The sequence below is a fragment of the Molossus molossus genome, unplaced genomic scaffold (assembly GCF_014108415.1).
Source record: "Molossus molossus isolate mMolMol1 unplaced genomic scaffold, mMolMol1.p scaffold_m16_p_7, whole genome shotgun sequence".
NCBI classification, from domain to species: Eukaryota; Metazoa; Chordata; class Mammalia; order Chiroptera; family Molossidae; genus Molossus; species Molossus molossus.
Genome location: NW_023425401.1, coordinates 100,947,532 through 100,959,931, shown reverse-complemented (window position 1 = coordinate 100,959,931; position 12,400 = coordinate 100,947,532). Strand labels below are relative to the sequence as shown.

Genomic DNA, 12,400 nt, shown 5'->3' with positions numbered 1-12,400 from the left:
GGGCTCTAATCCTAGTAGGGGGTGTGCAAGAGGCAGTCAATCAATGTCTCTCTCTCTCTCCCCCTCTCCTTTCCTCTCTCTCTAAAAATCAACTATATATATATATATATATATATATATATATATATATATAAAGAAAGATTAACCCCAAGCCTATTATCTATTAATAACGGGACAGCTTGATAAAGGATCTTACTGCCATCTTATAATCGTATAGCTAGTTATAAGTTCTGTTCTCCCAAGCTTCAGAGATGCATTACGAAACTCTCTACAGAATTCCCTAGTAACAAGGGGTAGTGTATAGAGACGACTAAAAATAAGATGACAGAATGATGGTGACTCTTGAGCACTAATGGCATTTGTTATTTCAGCTTGGAAAAAATGCCACAGAATGTTTATATAAAAAAAGTTATGCCATTCTCCTTAAAGTCAGTAAATTACATAACAGTACTCCGAGTATCTTTGCAAGAAAGGCACTGGATAAGTCCACAGTCTTATTGCTGGTCAGATCGCAAAGGGCCACAGCATAGGCTATGGCACTTGGTTCAGCCAGGAGGCAAGGTCTCAGAGTCACTGGTCTTGTGGCTTGAAGATCAAGAAAGGAAAACGTCAATAAAACAGAGCCCTGCATCTTGCAGAAACTTGAGGAAAATGATTTCCAATTTTATGTCAAAGCAGGGACTGGCTCCCCAGGCCTCTGGAGCGATGTTAGACAGGCACTCTGTTCTCCTTGGCCCACTTCTTCATGATGCGGATGATGTACTCTACTTGGGTGTTACCGGTGCTTCTCAGTAGATGGAGCACTTCTCGAAGGGTCTCTCTGAGGAAAGGATTTGAAAGGACACAGTGTTTCAACAGAGAATGAAAATTAACAGGTAAAATAAACTGGTAGCTGTTCTTCATATACTTCTAGTAGGGCATTTTTGGTAACTGACTCTTTCCCTGTGTCTCATAGACCAATCACAAACTTCCTCGCTTTCTGTCTTACAGTGGCATAGTAAAATGAAAATTCGGATACCCTTCTCACCCAACCCAAGCTTTACTTGTTTACCTATACTACCTACACACATGTATTAATCTTTCTATCTTAATATGACACAAATATTTCCATTTCTGTGCTTATTCTGCATGACAGAGTAGAAAGTGGGTATATCAAGGAGCTGGGGTCACTGGGGTTCAAATTCTAGCTCCATACTAACAAGTCACCTAATTAATCTGCATCCCAGATTTCTTTTTGTTTAAAGTGATAATCAATCGCCCTGGCCAGTTTGGCTCAGCGGTTAGAGTGTCGGCCTGCGGTCCGGAGAGACCCGGGTTCGGTTCCCGCTAAGGGCACGTACTTCGGTTGCAGTTTGTCCCCGGCCCTGGTTGGTCGTGCGGGTGGCAGCCACTCGATGTGTCCCTTCACGTCGATGTTTCTCTCTCTCTCTCTCTCCCTTCCTCTCTCTCCCTCCCACTCTATCTGTACAAAAAAATGGAAAAATATCCTCGGGTGAGGATTAAAAAATAATAATAAAGTGATAATCAATCACCATAAGCTGGGTATCACTACCATAATTATGAAATTTTATAAAGCCAGAGGAATGAATGAATTCTTAGAGAAAAATAATATATTAATAAACATGGGGAAAAAAGCAAGTTAAGGACCAAGATTTGGCAAGATTATTCTGATTTATGATGCCTCGTATTTATTTTTTAAGTAATTTAAATTTAATTACAATTAAAATGAGTGTTTTAAGTAATGTATACTAAAACTCCCCTATTACCTTATCAAATCTACAGGTAACTGTGTATTGATTCTCTTCCCTAAGAGTTCTCTCATATTTTTTACTTCTTTTTTCTACTCAACCAACCTCTTTTACTTAATCAAATTCACTTAAACTTTTATTTAAGACTGGAAGTAGATACAAGGCAGGAGGTAATTTTTGATAGATTATTTACTTATAAAACTATCATACCTCCTATTCATATATCAGTAACAAATATATTCCAGGAAGTTGTTTCTTTCTAAAAAAATTTTTTTTCCTTTATTGGCCTTAGAAAGAGGAAGGGAGAGGGAGACAGAAAAACTATCAGCTGATCAGCTGCCTCCTGGACGCCCCCTACTGGCAATCAAGCCGGCAATCCCAGCATGTGCCCTGACCAGGAATCAAACCAGTGGCCTCTTAGCACATGGGTCGATGCTCAACCACTGAGCCACACCAGCTGGACTAGAAATATGTAACATATTAAACTTTTATTCATCATTCTAAAACATCATTATAATTTTGAGTTTTCAGAAGAGGATAAATGTCATCCATGAAAACAATTCTTTTTCCTCACAAACCAGCAAATGAGTAAAGGTAGTGTTTCTTGTCTGTGTACTTACTTGGGCTCTCTCCCAGCTAAGATCATCTGGAAAATGCCCACACAGGCACCCCTCTTGCCTTCCCAATATTCAGGGTTAGGATCAAGCCTCTCTAGAACATCAAAGGCTTTGGCCGAATAGTAAAACTGGCCCATCTGAAGAAAAGAAAGAATTGTGGTACTACTTATAGTCACCAGATTACGAATGAAACTAAACACAAAGATACCATGAAACAGCACTGTATAAAATGAGTGCATGGGTAATGATAACATTTTCAGTTAGCAAATTAGATAAATTTAAAAAAAGGAAAATCACAGTTTGAGTATATGAGTTCAATTTAAATCAGCTAACCTTCATTCAGTTTTCAATATAACGTTGTTTTCTACATAGTGTCAAGTTATTCTATAATCAACACATCTGTCTTTTCTTCTAATTATATTCTAATCTTGAGAATAAACTCTGTCAACTGTGATTTGAACTGAGTATTTTTCATGTCTTCTCAATACATTCTGTAGGGGATTACTATCATTCATTTTATGCTAGTTTGATCATGTTCAACCCAAGAGGATAGTCCTTCCCTGACCTTGTCTAAATTCTCAGTATGCCTAGGTGTATACTGAAACTACTCTAAAACATGAAATCTTGAAAACATTTCATTTATCTTGACATATATCTTTCCCAAATATACTACAAATTTCCTTAGCCTTGTAGAACATGCTAAATATCATAAATTTTGCTTAGATGAGTTTCCTTATCATAAACGTAGTGTTATGTAGCAATTTCACCGATGGCTTCAAATTGCTGAGCAATCCCCTCCTCAGTGTGGCTTAGTTACTTCTCCATTCCAGTGTGGCTGTTGTCCTAAACACTGCAATTTCCTGCAGAGCCCTACTGCATTCTTAGCATAGCTTTTCTATCTACTTCATAGGGAACACACGACTTTCCTCACTTCAGTTAAAATTATACCTTCATTCAGCCTTCCCTCTTTTCTGCCTAGCTCACAGGGAGAAGTGTTTTTATTCCTTTCCAAGGTTAATCCTGCTTCCTGTGTCCTCTTATGCATTTTGGAGGGTGAAAGAACACACACAGAGAATGGTGCATGCAACATAAATGTACGATTTAATGTCTGATTATAAGGTGAATACAAGGGTAACCACCACCCAGGTCAAGGAAGGAAACATTGACAGCAAAAGAGCTCTTTGCATCACTTCCAGACCACAAGCTTTTTTCCCTCCAGAAGTAACTATTACTCCAACCTTTATGGCTGTCAATTCTTTGACTCTTTTTTTTTTCTCATTTTGTTGTTGTTGTTGTTCAGATAGAGTGGGAGGAAGAGAGAGGAAGAGAGAGAGAGAAACATCGACATAAAAGGGACACATCAAGTGGTTGCCACCCGCACGACCCAACCCAGGTCGGGGACAAACTGCAACCGAGGTACATGCCCTTAGTGGGAACCGAACCTAGGACTCTCTGGTCAGTGGGCCGATGCTCTAACTGCTGAGCCAAACCGGCCAGGGCAGTTCTTCAACTTTTTATGTATATATCTTCAGACAATATAATCGAGTTTTGCTCTCATAATTTTATCTATCTGATATGCTACTGTAAACACTCTTTTGTGTCTTGCAGATGTTTATAAGATTCATCTCGCTTATGTTTATAAGGTTGATCTTTCTCTACCACACTTTGCTGTTTCCCCTGCTGCTGCTGCTGCTCCTACCACTACCGTCATGACTGCTGGTAACTTCTAAAACCGCGTCTCTAATCCCCACCTCTCACGTGAACACCCCAACTCCAGGCCCGCCCTGATAATTTCCCAGATGTAGTATCTCTGCCTAGGAGCCCCAAATGCACTTCAGATTTTTTATAGTTAAAAATGAACTAAATTCCTATCTTTTGATGTTTTCTTTCCCTCTGCCTCCCCTAACTTACCTAACATCACTATCATCCACCAAGTCATGTTATGCAATTTCAAGTTTCCTATTTTAACACCTTTTCCATTGAAGGTGACTCACTTTATTTTGGTAATGATTCACTTTGAAATGAGATTTTATTGATTACTATTAGACTCTTTTTACCTTTACCTGACATTTTCCTGTCTTTTAGATAGAAAGAAATATTCCAAAAATAGGAATTTCTGGAATTTGAGGCTAATTTTTTAAAAAGCTTTTACTTTTTTTTTTAATCTTCACCTGAGGATATATCTTTTTTTAACTGACTTGAGAGAGAGAGAGAAACATAGATGGGTTGCCTCCTGTACAAGCCTTGACTGGGGATCAAATCCTTTGGTGAAAGGGACAATGCTTCAACCAAATGAGCCACCCAACCAGGGCAAAAAAACTTTTAATTTCTCTCTCTCTTTTTTTTTTTTTAATCCTCACCCGAGGACATTTTTCCATTTTTTGTTCAGATAGAGTGGGAGGGAGAGCAAGAGAGAGAAACATCAATGTGAAAGGGACACATTGAATGGTCGCCACCCGCACAACCCAACCAGAGCCGGGACAAACTGTAACCGAGGTACATGCCCTAGCGGGAACCGAACCTGGGTCTCTCTGGACCACAGGCCGACGCTCTAACCGCTGAGCCAAACCGGCTAGGGCTCTCTCTTTTTTCTTAATCTTCACTGCCACCATTGATTTCTTTAGATAGAGTGGAAGAGAGGAAGGGAGGGAGAGAGAGAGAAATATTCATGTGAAAGAGACACATCGATTGGTTGCCTTTCTAAAGACCCCGGACCAGGGCCAGGGATCGAACCTGAAACCAAGGCACGTACATCTCACCAGGAATTGAACCCTTGACTCTTTGGTCCACAGGATGATATTCTAACTGCCGAGCCAAACCGGCCAGGGCAGCTTTTAATTTTTAAAAAGCTCCTCCCTGACTTTCCAAGCCCTACACACACACACACACACACACACACACACACACACAGTCAGACCTTTACTAAATGACTGCTTTTTCATTTTCTTTTTCTGGGTCCTTTGTCTTTGCTGTCTGCTATTTGCATATTGGTATCCCCTAAGGTTTGGTTTGCAACCATTTACTTTTCCTCACTTTACGTTCTTACCTGGGCAGTTCTACTGTTTTTCAGGGTTTTAATTACTACTGTAATGTTGATGATTTCTCCAAATCTATGCCTGTAGATGTCAAAGGACATCTTTCTTGAGCTTCAAAACCAAATTTCCAACTATCAGATGAATATTTGTATGTGGATGCTATCTAAAGATTCATAACCTTTGGATATGTAAAACCTTCTCTCGAAATCATTATTTCATATACACATAAAAACCCTGACACACTGTCGATTTCTGAGTTCAGTTCATTCACAATAGAGATGACATTTCTGATATCACTATGCAAATCCTCTCACTAACAGCCATTTAGGCCCTGGGACACTTTCCCCTAATATTTAGCTAATGTAGCAATGTGATACTGATCTTCATTTTCCCTTTATCCTCATTCAGACTCACCTTGTAGCAGTCATTAGCAATGAGCTGTAAGAGGCTAAAGGACTCGCCAGAGGTTTCCATCTTGAGATAAAGTTCCCAGGCTAGTCTTGGTTTTTTATTCATTATATCTACAAAAAGGAAACAAAGATTCATGCTTTTTAAATGTACAAGAAATACACTTCTGCATCTTGTTATTCTATGGATTTGGTTCTATGTTTCAAATGTACACAATGATGGTAAATAGCTCTTACACGGAAAGCTTGACCGTCAGCATTAATCTGGTTCCCATCTGAAGTGTACCATACTTAAATTTTTTATGTAAGTTAGGATTCAGATAATTACGTCTTTTTAGGTTGGGTTGATTTTTAGTAGTTACCACTTAGGTCATCTGCTTAAAAGAGGACACCCATCATTCATTCAATTGTACTCATATACTTTCAGCCTCACTTAGAATATCTGATTGCTAACATTTTCCTGTAACTTTAAAATTCAGGGAGCATTTTATTTTATTTATTTTTAATTTATCTTTGTTAAACTTCACCCAAGGATATTTTTCCATTGATTTTTAGATAGCATGGAAGGGAGGGAGGAGGAGAGAGAGAGAGAAACATCAATGTGAGAGAAACACATCAATTGGTTGCATGATGACCCCGACAGGGGCTGGGTATCTACGTGCTAGGTCAATGCTACATGGTAGAACTAATCACAGGGTAAACTTATGTATGTGCATGGCCACCCTAACTGACTAGCATTAATAAGATGATTTTGGTGTTCACTTCTTCTATAAAAAAAAAACTTAGAAAATGCTCAGTATGATTTCCATCCAGAAGATTATACGGCAGAGATGAAAAAGAGGATTCCTCGGCAACATTTAAAAGATGACTCACTCGCCTTGGCCGGTTTGGCTCAGCGGTTGGAGCGTCGGCCTGCGGTACAGAAAAGATGACTCACAGTGGACTGAGCTTTGTCCCATGCACCAGGAGGTTGCCGGTCTGATTCCCAATCAGGGCACATGCCTGGGTTGCAGGCTCGATCCCCAGTAGGGGGCATGCAGGAGGCAGCCAATGGACGTTTCTCTCTCATTGATGCCTCTCTCTCTCTCTCCCTCTCCTTTCCTCTCTCTCTAAAAATCAATACAAATATATTAAAATAAATAAATAAATAAATAAATAAATAAATACTCTCAGAATAGACACAGGGATGTAAAGTACCACATGGAGAATACAGTCAGTAATATTGTAATAACTATGTAAGGAGTCACATGGGTATAGATTTATCAAGGTGATAACTTAGTAAGTTATATAACGTCTAATCACTGGGTTGTATACCTGAAACTAATACAATATTGTATGTCAATAATAACTGAAAAGTAAAAAGTGGCCTGGCTGGTGTGGCTCAGTGGCTGAGTGTTGACCCACGCACCAAGAGGTTACCGGTTCGATTCCCAGTCAGGGCACATGCCCAGGTTGTGGGCCCAATCCCCAGTGGGGGGCATGCATGAGGCAGCCAATCAATGTTCTCTCTCATCGATGTTTCTATCTCTCTTTCCTCTCTCTAAAATCAATAAAGAAAAATTAAAAAGAAAAAGAAAAAGTGATTTAAAGTAAAAGAAAAAAGACGACTCACAGCACCGAGCTAACCAACTGAGGTAAATATAATCATTCTTCAACTTCTCACTTTGGATTAAAAGGAAAACCTGCAAGAAGAAAGAAAGGGAATAAACATGAAAATGGTTTTGCAGTAAGAACATTCACATCAGCTTATCTTACATTAATGATGAACAGAGCCTTATAGATGACCTAATTCTACACAGGCTAAGAAAGTGAAGGACAAAACTGTGGCGATTTTAACACACTTCTCTCAGTTATTAATATCATAAGCTAACAAAAGGTTGGTAAGAATATGGAAGACTTGAACAGAATAATTAACAACAGCACAATACATATTATTTTCATAAACACGTGACCATGCTACTGGATAATTTTAAAGCACTGGTGCTATACAGACCACAATTATCAAGTTAGAAATCAAAATAAAATAACCTGCAAAGGATAATGCATGTTTGAAAATTATAAAACACATTTTAAAATTACAGTAAAAAAAAGTATCCATAATGGAAATTAGTTGAATAATTTGTTGAATAACAAAATTCAGTTGAATAATTCAGGTGAATTATTTTGAATGATTTAGACAAATCACTCTATGCAGTTTGAAGTTAAGATCATGGTTAGACTTAGAGGAAAGAGATTAACTCAAAAATGGGATGATGGGGTTTCTAGGGTTATGATATATTCTGTTTCAAGATTTGAGTTCCAATTATTTGGATCTGTTCACTTTTAAAAATCCATCAAGCTATACATTTTGATTTGTATACTTTTCTCCATGCATATAATGCTACTATAAAATTTATCCAAAAAAGGAAAACATTAATGTGTTATAAAATCCATATATATATATTCATATTGAGCTTGTTAATGTAACTTAGGAACAAAGAAACTTAATAATCCTTTACCCTTGAACATTTTATTTTAGTGAAGAAAACACAACGATGTTTTTAGACAGAATTATTTGAATGCCTTTCAAAGCAGGTACCCACCTCTTCGCCCTCACTGGTATTCCCGGTTGTAGCTTTGGCTTGGGCATAATTAAAGTTAAAGATGTCATCATTATAGAAGTAACTCTGAAAAACATCCCAAGAACAGGTCACATTGAGCATTAATATATAAAATAGGAAAACGGCCCTGGCTGGTTTGGCTCAGCAGTTAGAGCGTCAGCCTGTGGTCCAGAGAGTCCCGGGTTCGGTTCCCGCTAAGGGCACGTACCTCGGTTGCAGTTTGTCCCCGGCCCTGGTTGGGTCATGTGGGTGGCAACCACTCGATGTGTCCCTTTCACATCGATGTTTCTCTCTCTGTCTTCCTGTCTCTCCCTCCCACTCTATCTGAACAAAAAACAAAAAAATGTCCTCGGGTGAGGATAAAAAAAAAAGGAAAACATCAGTTATACCAGATAAACACAAAAATAAGCTTAAGGAATTAGCTGATAGCACCAATACCACCATAGTGAAAGGGCCATCTCTAAGAGTATCTTCTCGTTGACACATTTTATATATAGCACTTTGTATACAGTCATCTAGAAAATTCTGTACTGACCTTAAATGAGTTGAGGTAAATTAAGACATCCTCAAATTGCTTGAGCAGGAAGAAACAGGAAGCCATGCACTGCCTCCCTGGGATCGTATCTGAAATGGAATGGGAAAAGATAGCATGTGGATTCGCGCAGCTAAAAGGTATCTTTAGCTGAAATTTTAGTTATTTTATAATTTAGAGATGGGACTATATTCCACGGCAGCTTTCTAGATTCTGAAATTCCAGATTCTGTTCGGTGGACAAAACCTCAGCATGATGGAGATCACAGTACCTGCAAGTGACCGGGAATCTCTCTTCATGTTAACTCCAAGTCCAAAATGAACACATGCCCTGCAGGCTATAATATTCTCCAGATCTTGTTTTATTTTCTTGCCCAACTCTGATGCCTGCACATGCAACTAATGGGGCTTGGTCTCCATCATTACTCATATATGGCAGCCCAGCGCTTTCAATCTCCAATGGACAATAAAAGTGCCATGGAACCACCGGATCCTGATCATAATCCCGGCCCCACCCTTTGTCTCATATCATATTCCTATTTGAGGTGGCAGGTGGTCGGTGTATCCCCTATGCTTGCCACTGGTATTCCTAATCCTCCCTTTTCTGTTTCTACTCAATTTTTCCCCCTGGCAACTCATCACTGTCATATATGCATAATCTATTTATCTTTTATGTTTATAGTCTGTCCCACTACACTGTATGCTCCACCAAGAAAGGAGGATTTGTTAGTTTGTTTACTGCTATATTCGCAACACTTCAAAACATTTTTGTTGCATGAATGAATGAAATGGAGAATGAAAAAAATATTCAATAAATGGTTTTGGTGAAACATTAAAAAAATAAATATCCAGGGGTGATAAAAATATTTGCCAACCAGTTTAGCATGAAAATGTCATCAGAATAGATGCTGGCCATAGACAACCGGTACGGACAGCCATACTGGTTCCCACTGGCTGTTGGCCCTTTTTATATAACTCTTCCTCAAGTCTTATACTGAATCTTGACTGATGAGATCAATATTTTAATAACAGAAACAGCCCCGGCCGGTTTGGCTCAGCGGTTAGAGCGTTGGCCTGCGGTCCAGAGAGACCCGGGTTCAGTTGCCGCTAAGGGCACGTACTTCGGTTGCAGTTTGTCCCCGGCCCTAGTTGGGTTGTGCGGGTGGCAGCCACTAGATGTGTCCCTTCATGTCGATGTTTCTCTCTCTCTCTCTGTCTCTCTCTCTCTCTCCCTCCCACTCTATCTGAACAAAAAATGGAAAAATGTCCTCGGGTGAAGATTAAAAATATAAATAAATAAATAACAGAAACAAAGCCACAAAACTTTTTTTTTTATCCTCACCCAAGGATATTTTTCCATTTTTTGTACAGATAGAGTGGGAGGGAGAGAGAGGAAGGGAGAGAGAGTGAGAAACATCGATGTGAAGGGACACATCGAGTGGCTGCCACCCGCACGACCAACCAGGGCCGGGGACAAACTGCAACCGAAGTACGTGCCCTTAGCGGGAACCGAACCCGGGTCTCTCCGGACCGCAGGCCGACGCTCTAACCGCTAAGCCAAACCGGCCAGGGCCACAAAACTTTTTGTGGGAAATAGAGGTGAATATTATATAACTCTAGGGGTAAAAAAAAAAGGACTGTCTATGCTTGATACACATGGAAGAAATCATTATGGAAAAGATAAATTTGATTAAATAAGATATAAATAGTTTAATATAACAAAAACTATGATAGGCAAAGTTAAAAGTCAAATGACCCACTAGGAAAGATATCTACAACACAACAAAACTATAACAGATAAAGAGCTTTTGTAAAATCAATTAAAGTTAATGTTTTAAATAAAAAACAAAATCAAAAATTTAAAACTCTCATAAACTACAGAACACATTTATTCTCTATTTTTATATTCTCTCATCCCATTTCAGCTGAGATGCTGAGAAGAGCTAATTCCAATCGTCTCTCCTGTGTCTGACTTCCCACTTGATAATGGGAAACCACACAGATGTTTCCCTGGACAGAGAATCAGACTTCACCAGTCAGTACACGACCAGCTCCGGTTATGAATCATGCTCAGAAGTCCAGATTTCAGACATACCGCATTCACTAGCTGATCCTCCCACCAACTGGAAAAACTGCTGGGCAATTTTCATATGATCTCTCTGAAAAACAAAGCAGAGCTGATATAGAGGAACAAGCTGAAAATATTTTATTTATATTATACTTTGTAACATATTTATCAGGATTTAACACATACCCTTGTTTTAAATCCTCCCAACACAAAACTAATTCTGATTAGCATACAACCTGAAAATGATAACCCAAAGCTGAATTAAAACATACTCTGGGGAAGAAGGAGAAGGAGGAGAGGGAGGGGAAGGGGGAGGGGAAGGGGGAATGGAAGGGGGAGGGGGAGGAGGAGGAGGAAGGAGGAGAAGAAGTTGTTCTATCTTAAAAGAATTTTAGTTCTTTAGTTCTTCATTCTCAAGTTCTATACTAAAAGTACCTTCATTAAATGAACTCATTTATTTACTCATTAATTCACTCAACAAGTATTTATTGCTCTTTTACCATATATCAGAACTTGTGGTAGGACTATTGTTATAACGAGGAATATTTATTAAATAAACTCATTCATTTATTTAGTAACTATTTATGGCCTATCTGTTGAAGAAGGCACTGTGAAGTGAGCTGGAGATAAAATTTATTTATATCCCACTTTGTTCCAAAGAGAATGTAGTATTCTTATTTAGAATATTAGAGTTATAAAGGATACAAGAATTCTTATTATTTTTAGAATATTAGATGAATAAGAGCTTAATTTTAGACACAATTTTCATGTTTATGAAAACATTTCCCATAGAAACAATTTTTCCCATTTTACAGATGCCAAAAGTATAGCTGTAAAATATAGAGGTGTGAAATGTTAAAAAACAAAATTCACTGAAAAATAATGAAGCTGTGCAATGATTTGTTATTAGATATATACACTGTTTAAAAATTGGGCTCTTCTTAAACAAAGCAACAATTCTTAGCATTAAAGCCTTTTTTTTTCTTTAACAAAGAATTGTTTTTACACTGGAATCTGACTGGGGGATATGGAGAAACAAGGAGCTGCAGAAGGGCCTATTTGAAAGCTTATTGCTGGTTGACCTGTGACATTTGTTTTGATTTTTTCCATATACTATAACTTTGCAAACTATAGATTACCAGTGATTTCATACTCACCGACCCCATTTCCTGGCCAAGGGCTGCATTGACCACTCCTTTGAGGATATACTCCTGAAAACATGGAGTAACACTGATTGATTTCAAAGGAAAATGGATCTATGAGATATTTTTCAAGTTAATTATTTGCATCAACTCAATATTTTACATGTATTATCAAAAGTCAGCCAGAGTCACACTTTTCTTTTCTCTCCCTGGCTTGAATAAAAGAATTAAGGGATTTTCATTTGGTTCCAG

At 38.5% G+C, this 12,400-nt stretch overlaps 1 protein-coding gene across 4 annotated transcripts in view; it reads right to left on the bottom strand.

Annotated features, from left to right (window-relative positions):
* Positions 1-153: 153 nt before the first annotated feature.
* The window catches only part of TTC26 (tetratricopeptide repeat domain 26), a 43,974-nt gene continuing 31,727 nt past the window's right edge, over positions 154-12,400 (bottom strand). For 2 of the 4 annotated variants that reach the window (XM_036246615.1, XM_036246616.1), the window contains 2 exons: positions 12,164-12,217; positions 11,722-11,836 (listed from right to left, as the gene is read on the bottom strand). In XM_036246615.1, coding sequence (XP_036102508.1) covers positions 11,816-11,836; positions 12,164-12,217 — 75 coding nt within the window. In that variant the 3' untranslated portion in view covers positions 11,722-11,815. Of the gene's footprint in view, positions 821-2,368; positions 2,503-5,814; positions 5,922-7,419; positions 7,490-8,389; positions 8,474-8,942; positions 9,032-11,033; positions 11,098-11,721; positions 11,837-12,163; positions 12,218-12,400 lie in introns of those variants that run through there. The other 2 variants (XM_036246614.1, XR_004957332.1) reach the window with 2 other exon arrangements.